Here is a 26,342-nt window from a genome sequence, read left to right as displayed (position 1 = left end):
ATTGTTCTATTTAGAGCAGAGGTGGCTGCAGCATTCAGCGACTGATATTGGCCCAGGGACTCTCCTGAGGATGTCTGGCCTAGTCAGAGAAGCTGTGCCTTGAGGTCTGAGGCAGTGTGGACAACCTTGCTCCACATAGCCCAAGCCCGTCCTGTCTCTGCTCAGTCACCTGGGACCTGCTGTGCTTGAAGAAATGGCTGCGCTCAGGCAAAGAGGGGTTTTCTTCTTTTATTTTTTGAAGCAATCTAAAACTCCTAAGCTTCCCCATTTAAAACAGACACACTCCTCAAGTGTGTGCAAGCCCTAGGCACCTCAAGGAGGTTCCCCTTCCCCAAGGCAGAGCCCTGCAAGGAATGCTGTAGACACACAGGAAGTTCTGCAATGAACACAAATCCAGAGTTGGCTCAGGGCAGAATGAGAGCAACTCCTGAAGGACAGACCAGCTTTGCACTCCTTGCAGCTCAAAGCTCCCAGTGGGTCCCTGGGAGGTGTGTGAGTGACTCAAGAGTGAGGGAAGGGAAATGCAGAGAGCCCTGGAAGTGCTCCTGTGCAGACAGGCTGTGGGGAAGGGCACCGCACACCTGCCCTGGGCTGGCTGTGAGGGTGGATCATCATCCCAACCTGCACTGGCCATTGCAAGGGACTGCTGCCATGGACACTGCACCGACCCCACTGCGCCAGCCCATTGCTCAGGACTGCTGTCACTGCCCAGAGCCAGAGGGGAGCCCTTGCTGTGGGTTTGTGCCGTGGCCGCCTGCCCTGTGCCGCGCGGGCCGGTCAGGCGCCGCGGAACCAGCAGCAAACACCAGGGCCAGGGCCAAGGCCGGGTCAGGCAGACAGAAAGGGGCAGTGCTGGGCACTGTTTGCATGGCAGCCCTCACTGGGACACCACACCTGGGTCACCTGGCCTGGCAGGTGCCATGGAAACCCCTGGCAGGGACTGATGGCACAGCCCCTGGCACTGAGACGCTGCTGGGCCGGGTGCTGAGCACAGGGCTGGGCACACAGAGATGCTTTTGCTCTTGCTCAGCTCCCACTGAGCCAAAGCCTGGCCTGCCCCTCCTCTGGCCACGCTGGAGAGGGGCTGGGGCTGTGGGAGAGCTTGGGAGGGGACACAGCCAGGACAGGTGGCCCCCACTGACCCCGGGGATACCCCAGACCATAGGGCATCACGCTCAGGGTATAAAGTGGGGGGAACAAGGAGGAAGGGGGGACATTTGGAGTGATGGCTTTTCTCTTCCCAGGTAACACTTAGGCTGGAGGGGGCCCTGTTTCACCAGTGGGCAGGGTCAGCACCAAAGACACAGACACCAAGTGAAGGAATTGTGTCATTTATATCATGCACAGCTGCAAAGAATTACAAAAGGATAAGCTCAGCAAAGCACATCATCATTAGCAAAGCATTACAAAAAAGCTCAGCAATGCATCCAGTCATTGTTACCAGAGATTGCCTGGAGTGATTAAGGAAAGATCCATCACCAGTTAGCCTCAGGCTTTACCATCATCCACAGCCACACATCAGCTGGGGGAAGCCAAGGACTGGAGAGCCACTCCCAGACACTGGGAATTCCTGCAGGTGCCTCCACCTCTGCAGCCAATGAAGCTCCAACCCCAAAGCTGGGAGAGGACCCAGCTTTTACACTGTTTAACAAACAAGCTGGCATCACTGCTAGTGTGAGAACATCTGCTTTCATTCTCCTGACTGCTTTCTCCCAAAGCCTGGCCAGGGCTGAAGGAGGAACCAAGGGAGTTGACTTTGATCCTTCACCCCCAAACAAGGCCACATGGGGCTTTGTCTGTTTCTAAATACAGAAAGATAAATCCATGTTTTATCAAGGAACACATACATGGATCATGTTGTTAATCATGCTTCGTTAATGAGGGGATACAAATAAAACATTTGCTTGGAAGGTTCATCTAGAGGTGACCTTTGCCTCAGGACCTGTTCAGGCCTTGGTACTTTGATCGGTCCTGAGACCTACAATCAACTACAACCTTCGTAACAATTCTTTCAGTAACACAGCTTACATTTAAGTATTAAGCAAAAAGGCATCTCCTCTTGTTCTACAATTAAGTGCAGTTTAAGTTCATTACTCAGAGCTATTCACATTCCTTTTAAAACATGCCTAAATTGTTGCCATTCTCCCTTATTTACCAAATGCCTCTCTTGTCTGACACTGTATCTTTTAAGGAAGGTCTCAATACTCCACTTCCCAGCACAAAGTGTCCCAGCAACTCACCAAGTGCACACACTGCAATGATGACAGGCCCTGCCACGAATGCATTTCACAGCAGCCTCTAATTTGGCAGCCATGAAGCCAATCCCACCAAGAAGAATTTTCTTCTTTCTGCCACTCTTCTACTGCTCTTTCCGTCAAGGTGATTCCTGGCTGTTGGCCTTCAAACCCATCACTGCTAGCAGTGCAACATCCCCGTCCCCTGATAGCCCAGGTTCCTCCTTGGCCAGCAAGAAGATAATCCGAGGCCATGTGGTTCTCTGGAGTCCCCATTTGTGTTTGTTGGAGCTCATAGGATGTGCTATTGGACATTTTAACAGCATCATTTGCTACCTATTCTAATAATCCATTCAGCTCATTCATGTCAACTCCACAGGACAGGGCAGCGCACATGGGGCGCAGGGTGAACCAGAATCTTTTGCTTTCTGAAACCCAAGGCACTCTTTGGGTGGAAAATGTTCTCTGGGCCCTAAGTCATCTGGGTGCTTGTTGCTGAAGGAGCCTAAATGGTGGCCCTGCAGCTGGGAGTGGTGTGACACTGACACTGACCAGCTGCAGCACCCCAAGTTCTACTGGCATTGGCAGTGATGGTAAAGCACAGAAATCTTCTGACACTGTAGCCTCTAGAACTATAACAGGGTTTCTCATGACGGGAAATCTGAGTGCATCCTGTCTCACTGATCATTGTATTCCTGTGTCCCACAGCAGAGTTTTCTGTAACTGTCCCTTCATTGACTCCGTTACGAGGCAGAGCCCATTGACAGAGTTCTGGCCACCCCACAGGGTGGGCCCTCCAAGGGAACCCCATTGCTCCCAGCTTCAGCTGAGAACATACCCAGCAATTAGTGACACTGAGTGCTTTGGCTACCTTGGTCTTTACATTTTCAAAACATTTTTGATGACTGATCCCTTGGTGAAACTCTGTAGTGTTTTGGCAAACAAAGGTTCTGGCTGACTATCAAGGTACAAATTACAGACATCAGTAGTACTTTAGTGACACAATTCTTCATTCTTTTTGCTCAATCTCATTCAAGTTAGGAACAATAATTCTGTTGTCCATGGAGCTGGCACATTTTTAATTCCAGAATAATGCCCACAAGGTCCTTTAGTGTTCAGCTTTACCATGTTATCTGTGGGTAACAAGGCTTGGTGGGGCCCTTTCCCCTTTGGCTGGAAGAGGGCCAGGACCTCTATTTAGAGAAAAAAAAAGGAAAAAGAAAAAAAAAAACAATTAGATGAATTTTAAAAGATACAAATAAAATCCAAGTGTTAGTGAAACATCTTCTGTAACTTTGCATTAGGAGGTAAATGATCTTTTTAAAAAGAGAACTCAGTTATTTACATTGTAAATGTGTGATGGCATGGATCCATCTTACTGACCTCAGCAGCCTTTTTTAAAGTTTTTGGGGGTTGTTTCCAACATTGTTATTTTAAATTGTGGTCAAAGCAATAGGAAATTGATTGGGGCCCTTCCAGCCCCAGACAGGACTGGGAATCTAAACTCTGTCAAACCCCAAATCCTTTAGAAGATGACCTTCCTTCTCACTCTGGGAATGAGCTGCACATTCCCTCTGAAATTGTCAGGGGTTTCTTACGGATGAAAAATCCCACTTACGGCCTTTTGCTCTGGTTTGGAAGTGGGAAGGGCAACTCTCCATCCATCAGCTCCAGACTGCACTGCCTCAGGAACACGGCTCACTTGCCAGCTTTGGCCACTCATGGCACTTCTAGAGGAGGAAGAAAGTGCAACTGCACAATTCCAGCCAAAAAGCAATGAAGAATGAATAGTGGAGATCCAGGCATTCCTGCAGAGATTCAGGGACTCAGCTGGGACTGTGGAGAGTTTGGGTCCTTGCCAGTTGGATGTGTGTCCCCAGCTGCAATCTCCTGGCCTGCAGGAGAGTCTCACTCACCTGCCAAAGGAGAAAGCTCAGGCACTGTGCTCAAACGGGCTCGTCTGATGCAAAGCTGTCAGAGCAATGTGAGGGCAGAGCCAGCCCAGCTGTGCCCAGGGCAGTGCCCAGCAGAGCCCTGGCAGAGCCCAGAGCAGCCTCAGCACCCGCAGAGCCCGGCTGCAAGGAGAGAAACCAGAAACCACCCATCAGCTGAAGGCTCCTGTCCCCTTGTCCCAACTGCCCACAGAGCCCAGGCCATGCTGGCTGTGCCTAGAGCCATGCCCAGAGCTGCCCATCACTGCTGCCTTTGGGAGCAGAGCAGGAGGGCAGGACATTCCCAGCCTGCAGCCAGCCACAGCACACCCAGCCCTCAGCAGCTGCCCAGAGCAGGAGCCTCCTTGTGCTTGTTGCCATCTCCCAAAAGCTCTGATCCCACCATGCCAAGCAGACGGGGACTCACCTCATGCCATCCTCTGCTGGGAGAAAAGCTGGTCCCAAATGATGTCCTCAGCCTTCTCCAAGGGCACGGCCCATCCACGCTGCAGCTGCTCCCAAGCGCTTCCCAATCCCGACTGGACCTTACATTGAACGCTTCCTCGAGAAAAACAAACAACAAACTGTTGAAAAGTGATTAGAGACATGGGGAAACAAGAAAACAACTCTTATCTCTGTCAGGGGTCTGAGGAAGGCCCAACCCCCACATGCTAGGGAAAATCCCACCCATGGGGGAGAGAAGCCCACACTTTCTCTCTTCCCTCCTGAACTACCCCCCAAAATAACTGTGATCACAAAGCAAACAAGGGCAGTGAAGCAGGCCAAGCCATTCCTTGCCTGCAAAGCAAAGCAGCCCCTGCACAGGTTCTGGAGTCCCACCTCTGCTCCCACCATGGGGGTTTGTTTGTGTTGGGCTGGCTGCCCCAGCCCCAGCCTCAGCCCAGGCCATGCTGGGTGGTGGGGGCTGTTAGCAGGGCCAGGAGCAAACTCCCATTTTGTATCCACCACAACCCATGCCCCCAGCCCTGCCAAAAAGCAGCTGGGCAGCCGACTGAAGTTGCATCTGCCCCAGAACAAGGAGAACCTTTTGTTCCCAGCCAGTCTGAGCAATGCCCAAATCTGGGAGCATTTCCCCGGCTGTGGACTCATCTGCAAATTCGCTGTGGAGCCTGGCTTTGGAGAAGGTGCCAGAAGTCCATCATCTTCAGCTGCCAGTGTCCAAATTGAGGAAGAGGTTATCATCCTTGATGTCGTCCTCGCTGTCTCCAGCAGCCCCACCAGGTACAGCTTCTCCAGGGGCTCCTTCTCCTTCCCTGGGGGTCAGACCAGGCTGTAAGGGCTCTGCCCAGGGCCCCAGCTGCCAGGCAACTGGGACAAGCAAAACCACCTTGGATGGCAGCCACCAGTGCTGGGCAGAGCAGCTCAGCTCCAGCACAAGGGCTGCGTGTTCCCACCCAACAACCCCAGTGCATTGATATAGGCAAGGAAAAAAGTCTGGGTTTCCTTGCTTCTGATTGCCAGAGCATGTGTGGAGCTGTAACTTACCAGGGCCCTGCAGCAAAGTGTGCATGAGGCTCTCTCTCTTCATCTATGACAGGTGAATATCCTGTATCCATGGTTCACAGAACAGGTCTTCTAAGGAAGGTCTGTCCAAGAAGTGCATGGATAAACACCACCTGATAAGTTCTTGGCACTCTGGGCAGAGAAACCAGAAACCACCGGTCAGATAGAGAAGGCTCCTGTCTGCTTTGCCCCACTCTTCCCATGCCCAGGCCATGCTGCTTTTGTGCTCCCAGCTGGGCTTAACTTTCCTATCAATTCCCTGTTGTGGAGGAGAGCAGGAGAGCAGGACATGTGCCACCTCCTCAGCGGCTGCCAGAGCGAGATGCTCACGAGCCCGCTGCTGTCTCCCAGCACTGGTGTTCCCCCGTGGCCAGAGATGAGGATCCACCTGGAGAGAGCCGCTGTGGCAGCGAGAGCCGATGGTCCCAGCTGATCTTCCGGCCCCTCCTGAAAGGGTGCTGCCCGCAGACCATCTGGTGCAGCAGGATGCCCAGGGACCAGATCGTTGCTGCCTCGCCATGGTACCAGCCCAAGCGGGTCCATTCCGGGGGGCTGTATGACAGTGTTCCTGTGGAATACAGATGGAGTTCATCAGGGGGATGCTGCTGCTTCCAGAGCCTGGCCCCAGCATCCCTGGGCATGCAGGGGCTGCCCCAGTGGCACACGGGATGACTACTGCACTCTCGCCAGCACCTGGGATTGTGTACAAACTCAGGGCTGGACAAGAAGCCACTGGTGTTGGAAGAGGGCAGCAGAAGCCCCAGCAAGGCCTGACCATGACATGTAAAGCAAAAACCCACTCAGGACTGGGGGAATAAACAGGTCCTTATCCTCCCTGCCTGCAGTGCCCCAAAAATATTATGAAGCCAATATTTTATGTTTTCATAAAATATTATGAAAACAAGGTGAGTGGAGCAGTCCAAGCCCTTCCCCTCGCCTGCACACCAAACTGGCTGGTGCACTGGTCCTGGCCCCCTCCTCTGCTACCCCCACCCACGGGTGCTTTTGTCAGGCTGGCTGCTGCTGCTCCAACCCCAGCCCCAGGCAGAGTGGTGGGCAAAAACTGCCAGCAGGGCTGGAAGATGCCTCCCCACCCAGCCCCGCTCAAAAGTAACTCAGGTAAAGACTCAGAACCCTGACTGGCAGCAAAAGGGAGAATCCTCGCTGCCACACCCAGCTTGGCCTGTGAGATGTTGGGCCATGAGATGATGGGACCAGGAGCACACCCCTGCCCGGGCTCACCTGCAAAGTCAGTGTAGGCTGTGTCTTGCAGATAGGTGCCACAGCCAAAGTCGATCAATTTTGCCTGGCCAGTGGCCAGGTCAACCAGGATGTTCTCTGGTTTTATGTCGCGGTGCAGGACCCCGCAGCTGGTGCAGTGCCGCACGGCCTCCAGCACCTGGCGGAACAGCTCCCGTGCCACCTCTTCAGACAGGAACCTCCGTGCCCGAATGAAATGCAGGAGGTCCTGAGACCGCTCCGGCCGCTCCAGCACCATCACGATGCTGTTGGGGAGCTCAAACCACTCCAGCAGCTGGACCACACCAGGGAAGCCGGTGGACACCTTGTCCAGCAGGACGATCTCCAGGGGTGCGCTGGTGCCGTCGGGCTGCGGGAGGACCACGGTGCCACCAGTGGGACTGATGTCGTGCCAGGGCAGGGGAACCCCTCAGCCAGCCCGGGATGCTCTGCGCCCTGCGCTGGCCCCACGCCCGCTCCCCATCGAGGCGTCCTGGTGGCTTCCCCCATGCCGGGCCTCGCCTCATCCCCGCCCGGCACGGCCCGGCTCTTCCCGCTGGCCCCGCTCACTCACCAGCTCGCCCCAGCGCCGGACGCGGTTCCGTGGCACCCTTTTGATGGCCACCTGCAAGCCGAAGGCAGCAGCGGGCTGAGCTCGCCGCCCGCCCTGCCGAGCCCCATCCTCCTGCTTCCTTCTCCTCCTTCCTCCTTCCTCCTCCTCCTCCTCTCCCTCCTTCCTCCTCCACCTCCTCCTCCTCCTCCTCCTCCATGCCCGCCGCCGGCCCCGCCGCTCACCGGGGCGCCGTCCGAGAGCCGCGTGGCTGCGAACACTCTGCCGAAGCCGCCGCGCCCCAGCAGCGAACCCACTCGGTACCGCTCCTGCAGGGCCTCCTGCGCCTTCCCTGCGGGCGGGACGCGGCTGTCAGCGCTCGGCCCGGGGCCAGCAGCGGCCCCCGAGCGCCCCCCGAGCGCCTCGGGCCGGCCATCCCCAGGCCTTCGGTCTCGGCAACGGGACACGGGAGGCTCGGGGCCGGCGGCCGCGCTGCCGAGCGGCGGAGCTCGGGCCGGGGAAGCCGCAGCGGGGGCGGCGGGAGCGGCCGTGCCGCCTGTGTCCTCCGCGGGGCCCGGGAGGCGCCGGCGCCGGGGCCGGACCCTGCGGCGGGGCCGGGGCCGGGCTCGGGCCAGGCGGAGCCAAAGGGCGGCGATGCCGGCCCAGCCCCAGGCACTGATGCCCGCCCGGCAGCGCCACCGCCAGCACGGCCAGAGCCGGGCGGAGGCGAGACCGCGGCGGGGCGGGCGGGGCCGGGGACGGGGCAGCCCCGCCCGGGGCCGGGGGCGGGCCGGGGGCATGGCCCGGCCCGGCATGGGGAGAAGGAGGCGGGGAGAGGAGAGGGACACCGGGGAAGGACACCGAGGGGAAGGTGTCCGACAGCGGGAAAGAGAGAAGAGAAAGAGAAAGAAGAGAAAAACTGCTTTTGCTGCCGCTGCTGCCGCCGCTGCTGCCGCCGCCGCCGCTGCTGCCTCTGCAACTGAAGCACCGAGGCCGTTTGTCCGCGTGTCCGTTCCCCGCTCGCCCCACGAGCCCCACGGCCGAGCCCCGCGCGCCCCGGGGACAGCCCCTTCGTCTGTCCAGACACGGGAACTTTGCAGTGTGGAGCCCAGATCCAGAGTCCTGACTCCTGCACACTGGCAGAGGAATCCCCTCTGCTGTGTCGCTGCTGTGCATTGTCCTTGCTGAGGCTCAAACACCCTTGGGGCACATTCCCTTGCTGTAGGATTCCTACCTGACCCAAGCACTGCACTGATGTCTCCAGCGTTGCTTTCCAGTAAAAACAGGGGAAGGAAAACTGCGTGTAGCTCATGGTATTTTTCACTGTTTATAACTTGCTAAGTGACCCATCTTAGAGGTGAGATCCATTTGGAATTCATGCCATGGAGAAGTCGTGCAACATGGAAAAGGAGAGCATAGAAAGAAAGAGGAAAACATCTTAGATACTTTCTTTCATTTTCATTGCACTTCTGCAAAGTTGTTCCACTTCTCCAGGAATCTTCTCCTGTCTGCTCTTGACAAGAACCTCTCATGGAGAACAAGGTCGAGCTTCTGTCCCAAGATTTGCCACCTGCTGCAGCTTCTCTTGGCTTTCCACACTGCACTGTGTGTGCAGCACGACTTTTGCAGCAAAGCAGGCCAAATGTTTGGATAACTTTACATGTCCTCTCTTTTCCTGGGGGGCTGGGGAGTTGTGCCACTGGTGAAGTGGCACAATTGTGACTGTTTGTCCTGGTTTAGGGCAAATTTTGTGAGGAAACCTCTAAAAGAAGTCCATCTACAAATCAAGTTCAAGCAGCCCCTCTCCCTACTATTTCAGGAGAAGACTTCCCTGGAGAAAAGTGGAAAAACCAGTTTATTTAACAAGTAAAGTGTTCACAAGCATGAATAATATGAAATAAACCCCCTCAGAGTTCTGAAGAGATGGCAATTCAGAAAGTCCTTTCTGTGGGTTGTAGTTGGCTCACTCGGTCTCTTCTCAGTCCCTCTGGCACTGGAATGCAGGGTCCCAGACCTCAGTGGGCCACAGGTGTGAGCTGCCAGTGTTTTTCTGGGTTTTCAGTCCAGAGCAGGTTTAAACAGTTCCAAGAAAAAGGAAAGTCTGTGATGGTTATTAAATTGTTCAAATGTTCAACTCCTGTTTGTTGGCAAGAAACCTTTCTGTGCCTCTGAGTGTCACCATCCCTGAGCCCAAAGGACACAAACCTGATGAGTTGTGGTTTCCACTGCAGGGGCACTTGGGACCTTGGCTCTGCACAGGAGAGCTCTTCATCCACTTTCTCTCTTTTCCCCCCTCTGGGCATGGAGGGAGCTTCTGACTTCAGCACGTGACTCGTGTGTGGAAAGAGCAAATTTGGGCAGAATCGGGGCAGGGAGGGTTTGGGGGGACCTTGGGATCTGTGCTGGGTACAGAAAGTGTTTTCCATTGCTCTGAGACTGGCTACTGTGCAAAGTGGATTTAATAGCCAGCAGAGGAATGACTTCTGCATTTGATGGAGCTGTGCCTTCCCTTGGCTTTGTTGGCTGACAAGAATTGAACATCCCTCTGTGTCTCAGGCAGCTCTTACTCCAAGGAAAGCAGGTGGGGGTTGGAGCCAAGGAGCTGAAACCTGCAGGTGCAGCATGGGCTGGAGGGAGCTCAGATTTGCACAAGGCTGCTCTGAGTGCCAGGGCTTGGATGGGGGAAATGGTGGGGTGGGGGTAGGGACAGAGTCTGATGGATTGTCAGCCATCAAGGGTCTTGATTTTCATATCTATTTCAACTGTATGAGGAGGTACTTGAATTCAGTGTCAAGTGGAGATTGCACATATTCATTTATGTGGAATAAAAAGATGAAACAGGACCTAACAAATCTTTTCTGTGTCTTTGTAAAAATAAAGCATTCACTTTGAATACACTACTAAAGCCTGCCTAATTAATCACAAAATATTTGAAAACTTAAATCAAATTATTCCAAGAGGCTTGGCTTGTTCAAGTATTCTGAGTGTTAATGAGCTTTGGGGCACTATTTCTCCAGTGAATCTAACTCAGAGTACACAAATTATTGTAATTCCTTTTAAATGTCTCCTTGAGAGAGTTGCTTGGGGGATGAGGGTCAGGGCTTGTGTGTCCTGCTTGGCACAGTCCAGGCAGGGCTTTCACAGCCCCATGCCACACTCCATTTCCCAGCTGGAGCCGCTGGTGCCTCTGAGTTCTGCTGCCCCAGCCCCAGGGAGGACTTGGGGTCATTTGGTCACTCAGGAGCTGGGCTGGGAGCTCCAGAGGTGGCTGTGGAGCATTGCCTGTGCTGTGCCAGGGACTGGCAGACACTGCTGGGCTGGGATAGAGGCTCTGGGGGGATTGGGGTTCCAGGGCAGGGCAGTGCTGGGGCTCCAGGGCAGGGCAAGGCTGGACCTGCCCCTTCCTCCCCCACACACAAAATGTTTCCAGCCAACAATCTCCTCCAGTCTTTCACACCAGGCAATGTTGGAGGTGTAATCCCAATTCTGGACATAGGCACCTGGATAAGAAGAGTTCTGTTCCATAGGAAGCAAAGCACAGAGCCCCAGTGTTTGGAAGGCAGATGAGAGCCTCACAAGGCCAAGGTCAGCCAGACTTGTCAGGAATGGCAGATTGTCTGCAGGCAGCCTCTGGATATAGGGAATTTTGGAGACAGAATCCCAATTTTGGCCATGGGCACCTGGAGAAGCAGGACAGTGTTGCAATGCGGGCAGCCTCTCTTGCCGCGATACCCCGAGCAGTGGCGTGCTGGGGGGTGAGAGGGAAGAGAACGGGCGGCTGCTCCCCCTGTGAAGCTCTGCAGTCCCACTTGGCGTGGGGAGGCAACACGGGACTTGGGGGTGAACAGGATGGTTTCATTCAGTGAGCCCCAAGACCCTCTGGGGAGGGCGAACAAAGGTTTTATACCAGAACTCAAGAGGCGGGGTATAGGAACAGCAACCAGTGAGGGTACGCCTGGGGAAGAGTCTAAGGAGGGACTAACATAGCACAAACCTATCAGGGGAAACAGGGCAGTGGAGTAACACAAAGTAACCAAAAGGATGCTGAGCCTCACTAAATAGACAGGGAATGCTCTGGAAGCAGGGGAGGAGGCTACGAGGAGTGACAGGGAATGTTCTGGGGAAAGGGGCAGGGAAAGGGAGGATTGACAACTTGGAGAGGAGCCGGGTAGGGAAGGGCTTGGGAAGATTGAAAACTGGGCAAGGGAGGAGATTAGGGGTTGGGGGTTGAACATACACAGAACAAATATCAAACTAAAGAAAAACACACAACAGGACAATTCTTTCCCATAGGAAGGAAAGCATGGAGCCTTCCCCAGTGTTTTGGGCACAGATGAGAGGTGACCCTCATGAAACCACTGTCAACCAGACTTGTCCTGGCAATATTCCTATGGGAACAATCCCTGGATAAAAGGACACTTGGACGTAAAATCCCAGTTCTGGCCATGGGCACTTGGAGGAGAAGGAGAGTTCTTTTCCACTGAAAGGAAAGCAGGGAGCCCCAGTGTTTCCTGTCCCAGTGAGCCCCAGTAGCAGAGAAAAGACCTTTAACATGCCAAGGTCAGCTGGACCAGTCAGGCAGTCCACGGGAGGCCAAACCAGCCAGACCTGTTCTGTGTTCCTTTGGTTGCATGGGGCCCCACAGTGTCAGAATTGCTCTTTAATTACAAAAAGACATACAGTATCACAATGGACCCTTGGTTCAATGGGGTCCCACAGTGCCACAATAGCCCCTGGGTTCCATGAGACCTCCTAGTTTCACAATGGTTCCAAAGATTCCATGAGGCCATGGAGTGTCCCAATGGTCTCCATGGTTCCCCAGGCCCCACAATGACACGTGAGTCCTCTGATCCATGAGGCCCACAATGTCACAATGGACCTTTGGACCATGGGGGTTTGCAGTGTCACAATGGTCTCCTTTGGCTCCACAGTGTCACAATGGACCACTGATGACACGAGGCCCCACAGTGTCACAATGGTCCTCTTGGTTCTGTGGGGACCCCAGGGTCACAATGGTCTCACTGGTTCCATGAGGCCTCAGAGTGTCACAATGCTTTGCTGATTCCATTGGGTATCATAGTATCCCAATGGTCTCCATGATCCAATCTGTCCCCCAAGTGTCACAATGGTGTCCATTGTTCCATGGTGCCTCACAGTGTCACAATGGCCCCTTGGTCTCACAGGCCCCACAGTGTCACAATGGCTCCTTGTTTCCATGGTTCCTGTGCTGGTGCATTCCCTCCTCCCCTTCTCAGGCTGCCCTGCCAGCTGAGAAATCCTCACTGGGCCTCGGTCTTGGCCAACAGCCCCTGGGCTCAGCTCCTCTGGAGCTCATCACAAACACGCTCTGCTCCAGGCACTGCTGCTGCCCAGCCAGCTCCTGGTTACTTTAGGAGCAGCCCTGGAACTGTTTGTGTCCCCTCAGTGGCACAACATCCCTGTTCTCACCCTGCCAAAGAAAGCTGCTGATGCCAAGTGCGGCCAGGATGAAACATGGCTGGGACTGCAGCCCCTCTCTAGGGGCCCTACAAACAGCGCTCCAAAAGGAGCCCTTGGAGCTCTCCTGGGCCAGCGACTCCCTCTGAGTGGGGCCTCTCCGAGCCGGGAACTCTCCCGTTTGCTGAATTCGGGGATCCTGAAACAACGAGGGAGCCTGGGCCGATCCCCCCACTCCTCCAGGCTCAACCCTTCCCTGCTGGGGAGATGCCAAAGCATCCTCAAGGAGCATTTCCCCGCCCTTAGGGGAATTTCTCACAGGTGCCTTGCACTGACTCTCTGTGTCTGTGTGCACACAGGAGTGCCTGTGCTGGGGAATGTGGCAGAAATGCTGCTCTCTGAGGGCTCTGAGTGCCCTGGATAGCTGAGCCTGTCAGGCCTGTAAGTGAGGTCAAGTGATGCAGCCTAAGCTAAGTTAAATGCTGCTAAGAGTTGTTTTTTGCTATAAGTTATAAGCTGAGCTAAATACTGTTAAATGATATTCCTCTGTTAAATTGAAAAGTCGTAGGTTATAAGTTATGTTAAATACTGTTAATATCTGTTCTTTTGCTAAATTTTGAAGTTGAAGGTAGAAGTTAAGGTTAAGGTATAAGTTAAGTCCTGTTAAATTTGAGCTCTGTTCAGCTTTTGGCCCATATTCCTTTTATCCTTGCCCTCACTGTTCTATGTGTCCCTGTGCCACATACAGGGACAGTTCTCTGATCATTTCAGTTTGATTGCCTGGATTTTGTTTGGATTTGTGGTTGATTTGTTTCCTAGGGGTGCCTTAAGTGTGAAGTGTTCAGTCAGGAGCAGAGTGACTCTTGCCAAGGAACTTTGTGGTGCTGTCACTTAATACTAAATCTGGTTTTTGCTGCTCCCTTGCTGGGGACTTTTCAGCGCTCTCAAGCCCTCGTTGGTAACAGGGTGAAGGAGCCCTGGCCAAGGCTCTGGCCCTGGGGGACACAGGGACACTGCCAGGGGGTCCCTGTCCCCCCATCCCAACCCCCACAGCCCCAGCCCCCGTCCCTGTGTCGGGCTCTGGGGTTGATCTCGTGGAACATCCTCTGGGGGAGGCTGTGGCGAGGGGGGCGGGGGGACCTGGGGGGACAGGGGACCCCCCTGTGCATGAGCAGTGTTGGACTTCTCTGGGGGAAACTGGGGCAGAGTGACCTCCTCAGCGAAATCACGCAGCCCCTGAGATGTCACACAGCCCCTGGGATGTCACAAAGCCCCTGCGATGTCACACAGCTCCTGTGATGTCACACAGCCCCCGTAATGTCACAGGACCCCTGGGATGTCACACAGGCCCTGTGATGTCACACAGCCCCAGTGATGTCACACAGCCAACTGTGAAGTCACACAGCCCTTGCGATGTCACACAGCCCCAGTGATGTCACACAGCCCCTGCGATGTCACACAGCCCACTCTGAGATGTAAGAGGCCAGCTGGGATTTCATACAGCTGCTCTGTGATGTCACAGCCTACTCTTTGAGGTCCCAATCTGCTCTGTGATGTCACAAAATCTGCCCTGTGGCGTCACAGCCCAGCCTGTGAAGTCACAGTCACCCTTTAATGTCACAGCCTGCTCTGTGATTTCACAGTCAGCTCTGTGATGGCACAACCCACTCTCTATTGTCTCAGCCTTCTCTGTGACATCACACAGCTGCTCTGTGATGTCACAGAGGCCTTCTCTATGATGGCAGAGTCTTCTATGTAGCCTCACAGCCCATTCTGTGATGACACACAGCCAGCCTGAAATGTCATAGACAGCTTTGTGACATCACAACCTCTTCTGTGATGTCCAACCTCCTCTGTGATGTCACAGCCTGCTCTGTGATGGCAAAACCCACTTATCATGTCACACAGCACCTCTGTGGCCTCACAGACCCATCCTGTCATGTCACAACACCTTCAGTGATGTAACACAGCCACCCTATAATGTCACAGCACACTCTGTGACCTCACAGCTTGCTCTGTGATGTCATACAGACATCCTGTGATGTCACAGCCTGCTCTGTGATGTCACATAATCACAGAAACACAGAATTATGGAGTTGGAAGAGATCTTTAAGGTCATCAAATCCAACCCATGCCCTAACACCACTTCAGCTGAACCATGGCACTGAGTGCCACATCCAGTCTTTTTTTAAACATATCCAAGGATGCTGACTCCATCACCTCCCTGGACAGACAATTCCAGTACATTATCACCCTTTCCATAAAAAACATTTTTCCTAATATCCAATCTAAATTTCCCTTTGTGCAGCATAAGACTGTGTCCTCTGGTTCTGTCAGCTGCTGTGAGGAGAAAGAGACCAACCCCCACCTGACTGCAACCACCTTTCAGGGAGTGTAGAGAGTGGTAAGGTCACCTCTGAGCCTCCTCTTCTCCGGGCTAAACAACCCCAGCTCCCTCAGTTGTTCCTCACAGGACTTGTGTTCCAAGCACATCACCAGCCTTGCTGCCCTTCTCTGGACATGCTCCAGGTCCTCCATGACCTTCCCAAACTGGGTGGCCCAGAACTGGACACAGCACTTGAGGTGCTGCCCAACCAGGGCAAGTACAGGGGAAGAATCACTGCCCTGCTCCTGCTGGCCACACCATTCCTGATCCAGGCCAGGAGCCATTGGCCTTCTGGGCCACCAGGGCACACTGCTGGCTCATGTTCAACCGGGCTTTCGACCAGTGCCCCCAGGTCCCTTTCTGCCTGGGCACTGACCAGCCACACCATCTCCAGCCTGTAATGTTGCAGGGGGTGTTTGTGGTCAAAATCCAGGGATGGGCACTTGGATTTACTAAGCTTCATCTTATTGGACTCTGCCCATCCCTCCAACCCTTCCAGGCCTCCCTGCAGAGCCCTCCCACCTTCCAACAGATGGACACACGCTCCCAGCTTAGTGTCATCTGCAGATTTACTAATGAAAGGCTCAATCCCCACATCCATGTCGTCAATAAAAACATTGAACAGAGCTGGCCCAGCACAGAGCCCTGAGGGACACCACTGGTGACTGTCCCCAGCTGGATGCAGCACCGCTCACCACCACTCTCTGGGCCGGCCATGCAGCCAGTTCTGAGCCCAGCACAGAGTGCTCCTGTCCCAGCCGTGGGCTGCAGCTTTTCCAGGAGTGTGCTGTGGGAGGCAGTGCCAAAGGCCTTGCTGGAGTCCAAATAGACACATCCACAGGCTGTCCCTCATCCACCAGGAGGGTCACCTGGTCATGAAAGGAGACCAGGTTGGTCAAACACGACCTACCCCTCCTAAACCCCTGCTGCCTGGGTCTGACACCCTGGCCATCCTGTAAGTGCTGTGTGGTGACACTCAGTGTTAACTGCTCCATGACCTTACTGGATACTGAGGTCAGGCTGTCTGGCCTGTAATTACCAGGATCCTCCTTCCCACCCTTGCTGTGAATGGGCATCACATTGGGCAGCTTCCAGTCATCTGGAACCTCCCCAGTGAGCCAGGACTGCTGGAAAATGATGGAGAGCAGCTTGGCAAGCTCATCTGCCAGCTCCCTCATCGCCCTGGGGTGGATCCCATCTGGTCCCATGGATTTATGAACATCCAAGCAGCTCAGCAGTTCTCTGATTGCCTCCCCCTGGATAACAGTGGCCCACTCTGCTCCCTGACACCATCTACCAGCCCAGGAGGACAATTGTCCTGAAGGCAAATCGTCTTCTCACTAAAGACTGAGGCAAAGATGGCATTAAGCACCTCTTCCTTCTCTCCATCTGCAGTTATTAAATTCCCTTCCACATCTAATAAAGAACAAAGGTTGACCTTACCCTTCCTTTTACCATTAATATATTAATAAAAACAATTTTTATTAGCCTTTACTGAAGTTGCCATTTTAAGTTCAAACTGAGCTTCAGCTTCCCTAATTTCTTTCCTACATTGTTGCAGAGGATAGATAGATATGATTGTTTTCTTAGCTAGCCGAATGTCACTCTGTCCTTATCCTGGAGTGAAATGGACTGTTCCATCCCACCCCCCAAAAGATTGTGGCTCATCCTGCACCTCTGTACCTGCCCCTAAAACATCAGAGTCTGTAACCCCATTGGCCCATGCCTTGTCCCAGCCCACCTAGGAGCCCCTGATAAGGGGGCTCCGAGGGGCCATGCGGTCTCTTGGACTTTCTCCCCCGCTCTTGGACTTCCTCCCTCTCTTGGACTTCCTCCCCTCTTCCCCTCCTGGGGCTTCCCCTTTCCTGAACCCTTCTCCTTTTGTCTCTCCCCTCCCCCATCCTCCTAAGCCCGGCCATTTGCTACGCCTGAGAGCACGAGGCTCGGGCATTCCTGGATCCCCAATAAACCTCTCTCCCCAAGAGCAAGCATCAGAGATCTCTGCCTCCCTACACCCCCACTGTGCAGGAGATTACTCTTCTCACAACTGGCGTCCAACCTGGAAGGAAAAGGAATCCACGCATCTCGACACCTCCATGCATGGTAATTACCTGTGATAGCCTCCTCTTCGCTCTGAGCACAGGCTGTCGTTGCTAAGCAACGTAGAAGCCTTTAAAGATTTGCTGAGGCAATTTACCCTCGAGCACCATAGCCCATGAGTAGCCAGCTTTTGGAGCTCTTGGAACTGCCCGAGCAAGGAACCGCTGCGGAGCTGCAGCAAACCCGAGCTGTGAGCTGGTGGCACGTGGCCACATTAAGAGAGCGCACAGAGCACTGCCTAGCACTTCCTGCGCTGGAAGCCCCGAGGGCGGAGGTCTGAAGGTTCCGAGCATGGAAAAGCCATCTGGAGAGATGTCCGGAGCTCTGAGGGGACCTGTGCAGACCCCTGAGGAGAGAGTCTCTCTTTTGCGAACTCGAGGTGAGCTACACAGGTCTAAAATATGGGACAATCCCACTCTGCTGAAGATAGAGATCTCTATAAGCAATTTAACCATCTTTTACGTAGTCATGACAGTACTTTGCCTAAGAAAGAGTTAAAAAATCTCCTGGAATGGGTCCTGCCCCACTTCCCTCATGCTGAACGGTCAGCCGCTATTACCAAAGAATTCTGGGACTCAGTAGGTGATAAGGTTTTTATTGACATTTACAGAAGAGACCCCAATGCTTGTGATTTGCTCCCAGCTTTTAGAGCGGTGGCTGAATCGTTCGTTCTGTGAAAGCCAGTCCCGGCCATGTGGCCGGCCTGCGCGGCTGCTGACGACCCACCGCGATCCCCTTCCACCCCGTCCCTCCCCACCTGCCGTGACCCCATCCCTAACCGCCGCGGCCGCCCCCACCCCGGCCCCTGCGACCCCCCCCGCAACCCGCCCAACCCCCGCCCTGCGCTGCCGGGCGCCGGCCACCGCGGCCGCCCCCACCCCTGCCGCTTCCGCCGCGACCCTCCCCCCAGCCGCCGCGGCCGGCCCCGGCCCCGTTCCATCCCCGTGCCGCACGCCCCCATCACCCGCCCCCGTGACCCCCCCCCCCCCGCACCCCCCCAATCCCCACCCTGCGCCGTTCTGTGCCGGCCCGCATTGGCTCGGTGGCTGCGGGCCCGGCGGCCGGGGCTGCCCTGATCCCGCCGCACTCCACGGGGCTTCTGCCCGCCCCGGCTCCCCCCAAAACCCCTCTAGTAGTGGTGGTTGCTACTTTTGCTGGCCTGTTACAAAGAGGCTTCGCCGCGTTTCTACAAACACTCGAACCGGCGCTTGCCGCGGCCGCCTTGCCGCCACCGCCCGCGCCGGGAGAGCGTGTGGCCATGCCCTCAATCTTGGCCACGTGGGAAAATCCACCGGGAAGACCGGTGTCCCCACCCCAGCCTGAGCCCCGGCCGCGGGGGGACACCCCGGGGCCCCGCGCCGCCACCCCGCCACCCCCCGCCCCCTGGCAACCTCCCCGCGGCGCGGGCCTGACATCAGAGGGGTCTGGCCGCGCGGCAGACGCGGCCGCCATCTTGGCTCGGCCGGCGGACCACGTGGTGCGCCCCACGCATGCGCGGTTCGCGGTGCCCCCGGTCTGGCCAGTTCCTGCCGCCTCTGCCACGCCGCCGATGGAGCCTGCCACTCCCCCCACGCCCCGTGCCGCGGTCTGCAATCAACCAGAACCCGTGAGCTCAGAGGCGGCAACAGTGGGACCCCCAGAGCCACCAGAAGGAGTTCCACCGCCGCTGCCACGGCCGGGGAGTCCCGAGTCACTTCCGGGTTAGCCGCTAAAGCCCTCCTCGCCGAATACCCGCCTGGAACTCCTTCCAGCCACGCAACAAATAGTTCCCCTCACACCGCCGCCCCCACCGCCCCTGGACGCCTCCGCTTCCTCTCCTATGCTTTATCCACATTCCACAGCTGCAGCCCCATCCTTGATACGTCCTTCCACACGCGCTGGTTCCTCTCTGATGGCTTCGCTTACAGACACCTCTCCTCCTGCCCCTCTACCCCAGCTATCAGCAGCTGCTGCATCTGACTTACAGCTTAGCATGCAGCCAGGGAAAGAGGAACAGACCTGGCAGCTGCTATGACAAATACAGGATCCACAAAGAACTATACTACCCCTACCAATACCAGCCCTGCTACTCCAGTTTCCCAAAATGCCCAGAAAAGCACTGATAACCTCCAACTGATAGACAGGCATATATCCAAACCTCATAGTCCCAGAGAATGGACAGCTGTCCCATCTCTGGATGAGAGAAAATTCCTAAAAGCAGCAAAAGATAGTAGTTTCCCTTTTTCCTATGGTTACCAGCTGTTGGGAAGTACCATAGAAAAGACGTCCGAGGCCCTAGAATGCAGCTTATTAAAACAGAAGAGGGGAATGTATCAGGCCACACCCCAAAACAGGTTCAGCAAAGCCCCATACGCATACAGTTTTTCAAATTGCTGTATAGGACAGCTTGATATCCCCATTTACAGACACTTTCTGAACAACAAAAAACCAAAAATAAAAGTCTTAATCAAAACCTCAGTCACAGGACAAATAGAAAGCCCATGCAACCTTGTAACATGGGAGAGAGGGTTTGCTTGTGTCTCTACAGGCGAAGGACTCAGAGGGGTCCCAGCAAAGAATGTAAAGTCCTACCACGCACCAGAATCTGGCAGTACCCTCACAAATGGCAGTGACTTTGCAGGTGCAAACCAGGAGGCAGTTGCTCAGACCTAAACTGCAAAGCCAAGAAGAAAACTGCCCACCAGAAACAACCCCAGACTATGGACATATTCTTTTTTTCACATGCATGTTACTTTTGTACCCTTGTTGTTACAGTGTTCTCTTGTTTCAAATTTTGTATTGAATTTTCACCTATAGGTTAAGCAAAGACAAATGCCTGGGTTGCTCTAGCCAAGACTGCAAGCTCTGGTACCATATCTCTAGCTGATACAAAGCCCTAATAGACCTTTCCAACCTAGTCAATTATAGAACCTTCCCCAGAAGGTTCCGATAAAGATACCTCAGTTAAATTCTTCCATTAGACTAAAGCAGTCAACAGGTTAAAATGCTCAATCAGTAAAGAAATAAACGCCACCTCGATTACAATTAATAATCTAGCTAAACAGTTTATCTGAAGGTTTGAGCTCTGCATCTTGGCTAAAGGAACTCTGTAAAATACGCCTGATTGTTTTAAGAGTAGTAAGTGTAGTTTCAGTACCAATATGTTATATTGTGGGATGATTATTCTCCTGCACGGTGGGGGTGTAGGGAGGCAGAGATCTCTGAAGCTTGCTCTTGCGGGGAGAGGTTTATTGGGGATCCAGGAATGCCCGAGCCTCGTGCTCTCAGGCGTAGCACGTGGCCGGGCTTAGGAGGACGGGGGAGGGGAGGGAGAAACGGAGGGTTTAGGAGAGGGGAAGCCCCAGGAGGGAAGGAAGTCCAAGAGCGGGGGAGAAAGTCCAAGAGGCCGCATGGCCGCTCGGAGCCCCCTTATCAGGGGCTCCTAGGCGGGCTGGGACAAGGCATGGGCCAATGGGGTTACAGACTCCGATGCTTCAGGGGCACGTACAGAGGTGCGGGATGAGCCACAATCTTTTGGGGGGTGGGATGGAACAGTCCATTTCACTCCAGGATTCATCCAAGGGCAGAAGTGACCTTCGGCTAGCTAAGATAACAATCATATCTCTCCTCTGCAACATTATATACCCGAAGTTGTGCAAAAATAGTAATTAAGTCAATATTTAGCTTTTAAAAAGTTTAACGAAAAGGGCAATTGTTGCAGAGGATAGATAGATATGATTGTTATTGTTATCGCCGGTGGCCAGCACGGCGATCTCGTTCTCCACGCCGCGCTCCAGCCCGTAGTGGGAGGCGAGGGCGCTGACCAGCCACTGCGTGCGCCGGGCCGGCCGCCCGTAGGGGTCCCAGCCCTCCGGCGGCTCCATCGCGCCCGCCCGGCCCGCGGCGCTGCCCGAGCATCCCGAGCGCCCGCCCGGCCGAGCGCTCGGCCCCGGCCCGCGGCGGGGCGGGACGGGCGGGGCGGGGCCGCCGCCGCTCCAGCGCCGCTCGCCGAGCAGCGTCCGCCTTTGTCCGGCACCAAAAGGGATTCTGGCAAAGCGGCCCGGTGCCGCCCTGCTCCGTCTGGCTGCCGAGCCTGCGCCCCAAGTGCGTCTCTCATTTCTTAACTCCTTTCTCCCCTCTGCTTTCTCTTGAACGCAAGCAAGACAGCAGCATCGCAGAATCCACTTGGGCAAGTAAGGCTCGTGAACGATTGAGTGCTTACACTAAATTAAAAACCCAATGTGCTTGAAAGCCGACCTTCCGTTCACTCAGACCTGCTCACCTCTGTCGATGAGCTGACTTTATGTGTTGCTGTGTGTCTTTTCAGGGGTCTGGCATAGAGATGAGTGAGCGTTAAACTCGCTCAAAGGAGCTGCCCAAAGCAGTGACTTTGCTCTCTCTTTGGCTAGCGAGTAGGACTGGTCTTGTTGAATACAGGCAGCAGCACAAGCAGGGATCCTCCACCAGCAAAGACATGCCACAAACCAGGACGGGCAGGAGAGGGACTGTGGCACCAGAGGGACCGTGGCACCAGAGGGGACTGTGGCACCAGAGGGGACCGGGGCACCAGAGGGGACCGTGGCACCTGAGGGGACCGTGGCACCTGAGGGGACCGTGGCACCAGCTGTGCCCCACTACCATGAGCAGGGTGGCAAAGCCAGGTGCTGCTAACAGGCTGCATTAACAGCCCAGGAAAGGCATCATGAGGAGCCGGGTCTGGGGACCAGCCAAGGAGTCCTGTCAAGACCAAATAGTTTGAATATTCTCTCTAGGGCAAAAAAAAAGCAAACCAAACCAGCTGATATGTGAGGAAAGTGAATTCAAGTTCATTTAAAGTGCTGCTCAATCCAGGGCTGGGTTTCTTGTGAATGAACTGATGCTAATAAATATTTTCTTTCATATGGTGGGGTTTCTCTTCAAACAGGCTTTGATGAGAAATTTCTGACCCCATTTGGTTTTGCTCTTTTAAGATAAATCCAGAACCTGAGTAGCTTTGTCGAAGAATGAAGAATTGTTTGTAGCTCAGTTTTTTCTCAGGAAGAGCCTTACATTTTAGCCCACGAGGAAGGTAAGGGAAAGGTTTAAAAGCTTTCCCCTCCTGGAGTGCCACATTCTCAGAGGAATCTGTGAGAAGTTCCCTCAACCAAGGCCAGGGCTGTTTGCCTCCTCTGCAGGCTCAGTATTCTGGGAGTTCCACAAGCCTCAGCTGCCACTCTAGTTTCCTCTGAATATTTCTTGTTGTGCAGTGCACAGGGAGAATATTTTATGCTAGATTCCCTTCTGGGCATTGAGGGAAATCTCAGTAATTCTGGTGCTTTTTAAGTCCAGATGAACTTTTTATGAATAGTAAGGAAAAGGGAGCAAGTACTATGGAAAATTAATTGCTCAAAATGTGAGTGGCCCAACCACACTAAAAACAAAGTCTAAACTGAATAATTTTTTTTATTTTTTTTTCCCCTGATAGGTGGGGTAAAACGTGCAGTGCTAATAAAGCCTTTAAGAGATGCAGCCAGCAGCCAACTGTATGAAAATCTAAGTGGTAAAGGATGAAACAGAACAGGGAAGAATCTTCAGCCCTTCCTGTTGAAGGTAGAACAGTATGAAGAGAGACTCTGGTTGTTGTGCATAGGTAAGGGTGTTATTTGTAAAGGAGAGCAGGTGCCCCAAGCTGTTGGTGGCCCGTGCCCTGCCGTGGCTGGACCACATCCAGTCCTAGATGGACCAGGGCGGGGGGCTCGGGAGGGGAGGAGGTGGGGGGATCTCGGGAAGCTTCTGCATCACAACCGGTCTGGGGGGCCGTGGGGGAGGCACGGAGCGCTGGGGCTCTGCTTTCTTGGGCAGCTGCTGCTGCTGAGGCGATGTCTGAGAGCTGCCAGACCCGACGCTCTCTGGGCTCCCTGGGGGCGAGGGGGAGTCACGCCTTCTCGGCCGGGATGCTGGAGCTGCGGCAGCGCTGCTGTGGAGAGAGCAGTGGCTGAGGCCCCAGCTGCCATGGCACACAGGGACCCTCCTGCACAGCAGGGCCCAGAGCTGGCAAGGCTCCCCAGCACGGCTGGAGCGGCTGGCACACCTTGGCCCAGCTGGACAGCTGCCCCTCGAGGCCCCGGCGAGCAGGGGACGGCTCTGGGCAGGCTCCCTGGCCAGGAGCGGGCCCCAGAGCGCCTCTGCCTTTCAGGGGCCATCTCGTCCCCGCTCTTTCTCCTCCCCACCTTGCTGTGCCTCTGCCCTGTGCCCCTGGGGCTGCTCCTGGCCAGGCAGCCTCAGGGGGAGCCAGCACTGGCTGCAGCCCCAGCGGCCCCCCAGGACAAGGCCCAGCAATGAAGAGGCCAAGGAAAGCACTGGGCAGCAGCAGAACCCTCAGCAGAGTTCTTTGCACAGCCATGGACTGGCCACAACTCCACTGCAGCCTCACTGGGAATCTTCCCTATCAGCAGCCTTTGAAGATGCTGGAGGGTAGAAATCCGCAACAACTTACGGTTTCTGTTCCTTCCACCAGCGGAACCCGACATAGCACAGGACCACAGAAAGTGGCACAGTGAACAGTGTCACCACCGTGCCTATCATGCAGGACCTGCGCACATCCGGGGGGCAGAAAACTCTTGGCGTGCTCGGTGGATTCAGAGCATCTGTACTGGACTTGCCAAGCATTTCTGTGGGAGCAATGGGGAGCGTGAGCCTGCGCTGTGCTGCACTGCTGAGCTGGCAGCACGGTGGATACGGCCAGGACGTTCTCTGGGGCCTGCAGGCACCTTGCCGCCCCTTGGCACAGGCTGTGCCACCCAACAAAGCCCAGCAGGCCGGCAGGAGAGCCCGGGGCCAGCACAGCTGCTTGGGCCGCCGCTGCTTGGAGGGACAGGGGCCAAACCCATCCCTGAGCAGCCCCTGCCAGCCCTGGCCCTCCCTGCCCCGTGACAGCTCCCCCAGCCCCAGGGGACAGAGTCAGGCCCTGTCAGGACACACTGGAGCAATTACCTCCTGTGCCAGTGCCTGGAACTGCCTGCCCTCCTGCAGTAAAGGCTGGCACTAGGCCACTGCTTCTTTCTGGAACAGCCACCTTCTGTACAGACTTTTGGTTCATCGCTTGAGAAACAAAAGGCACAGCTGGATGAGATGGGACTCTTCCCCATCGGGGAGGTTCCATCTTCATGACCCAATACTGGTCAAAGTCATGGAGAATGATCAGGAAATCAGATGAACTTTTGGAAGTAGAAAGAACCTTCCCTTCTCCAAAACACCACCCCTCCTGATCTGCCTGGAGACCAGGAAATTGCAGGGGATGTCAGGGTGTGCATGGGCCATGGTGCAGTATGGGCTCCCTGTCAGCTGGTGGCAAATGTCTTCCTGCAGAGGCTGGGGAGAAGCTGCAGCAAGCCCAGGCTGGGAAACAGCCCTGCAGGCCATGAGAGCAGCAGCAGGGCAGCGAGGCTGACATGGATCCCTTCCCACTGTGCCAGGCACAGCCTGTCCAGATGTGCAGGGAACGCCCCTGGCTGCTGAGTCCCAGGGGAAGGGGGAGGGAAATGCACCCACCACGCTGTCTCTCCAGATCACTCAGCATCTGGTCCAGATGTTTGGCAGCCTCCAGGGATTTCCTGTCTCCTCTGCCTTGGTTCTTCTTTCTAGGAGGACCTTAACAGAAAGGTGTGGCACGTCTCCCTCAGGTTGGAGTGACAGTGAGTGGCCCTGGGTGATTGGTGCCCTCCAAGGAATTCCCTCAGCTCTGCCTTCCACTCAGGAGCAGGGGCAGGGGGACCACGAGCCTGCGGTGGGCCCACACTGGGAAGGAAGGAGCTCCTTGCGGGGCAGTCAGGGGAGAAAGGACTCCCTGGAGCTGCCAGCAGCTCTAAACCCAGCCCCAGTGGAGGCCAGGGCTTGGCAGCAGCAGCAGGAGCAGCTCAGGCTCCCTGGGGTCAGCAAAGGAGCTGTGAAAGGCTCAGCCCCGGGGCACAGCCCTGGGCCTGGCTCCTTCCCTCTCTGCTCTTCTCTGGGGCTGCACAGAGCACACAGAAGGACACTCTGGCATTGCACATGGATGGAAGATGGGCAGCTAAATGCTCCTTCCTCCCACTGACAGTGATGCTGTGGAATCACTGTTGGGCTCTAGAAGGGAGCAGGGCAAGTTTCCAGAATCTTTCAGCCCTGAGATAATGTTAAGGTAAATGGATCATGAGTGAGCTCTTGTCAGAATGACATTGATTATTCTTTTAGGAAAGACACACGGAGTACTTGCCTCCACCACGATCTAGATTCTCCAAACCATCATTCACCAGATTTTCCATATAAGCCATTTTATGATACCAATCTAGAAGGGAGCAAAGACCAGAACCAGTTCCTGATGTGCTGGGATCCCTCTCTGCCTGTGGGAACTGGGCACTGCAAGGGGTTCAGGTAAGGCCATTGGATCCAGATGTGAAAAGACACAGCCAAAGCTGCACAGGGGTCTGGGGAACTCAGGGCTGGCTCCTGGCCACTCTCCATTCTCTTTTCAGGCCCTGTGCAACATCCCTGGGAGGGGTGGCATGAGTACCCCAAGGGCCGTGGGGCCCTCTCCCTCCCACAGAGGGAAACATCCCCAAAGTCCTGGGGATAAGTGCAGCATGTAGTGCCAGAACCATTCCTTCCCTCCTGCACTCCCTCTCTCCCTCCCTCTGTTGGAACTGCTCCTCCAGCCCAAGGGCTCATACCCAGGCCTTGCTCTCCCCCTCTGCCCTTTCCCCACCATGGGCACCCCGTGCAGTCACTCCCGGGTTTTGGGATGTGTCTCCCATGGAGGGACCCCAGCAGGACTGCTTAGTACCCTGAGTGCCCTGAGCATAACAATTCCTCTGGGCTGTGCCAGCCTTGTCCAGGTTGTGCCGGCACAGCCAAGCAGCAGAGAGGGCAGCTCAAGGCTCAGCAGGGCTCAGGCCCAGAGGCACAGCAATTACCTCCTGTGACTGTGCCTGGCAGCGCCTCCCTTCCTG

General features: G+C 55.1%; 1 protein-coding gene across 1 annotated transcript; it reads right to left on the bottom strand.

Annotated features, from left to right (window-relative positions):
* Window positions 1-4,142: 4,142 nt before the first annotated feature.
* On the bottom strand, window positions 4,143-15,901 carry LOC144247834 (serine/threonine-protein kinase pim-1-like). The gene is given in 7 exon segments (XM_077789491.1): window positions 4,143-4,150; window positions 5,672-5,821; window positions 6,078-6,257; window positions 6,932-7,298; window positions 7,503-7,553; window positions 7,724-8,153; window positions 15,843-15,901. Coding segments are annotated over 7 exon segments (1,245 nt in total).
* Window positions 15,902-26,342: the final 10,441 nt, after the last annotated feature.

Source organism: Lonchura striata, chromosome 34 (assembly GCF_046129695.1).
Source record: "Lonchura striata isolate bLonStr1 chromosome 34, bLonStr1.mat, whole genome shotgun sequence".
NCBI lineage: Eukaryota > Metazoa > Chordata > Aves > Passeriformes > Estrildidae > Lonchura > Lonchura striata.
The sequence above is the reverse complement of the archived record's forward strand: the minus strand, read 5'-3'. Positions and strand labels throughout refer to the sequence as shown.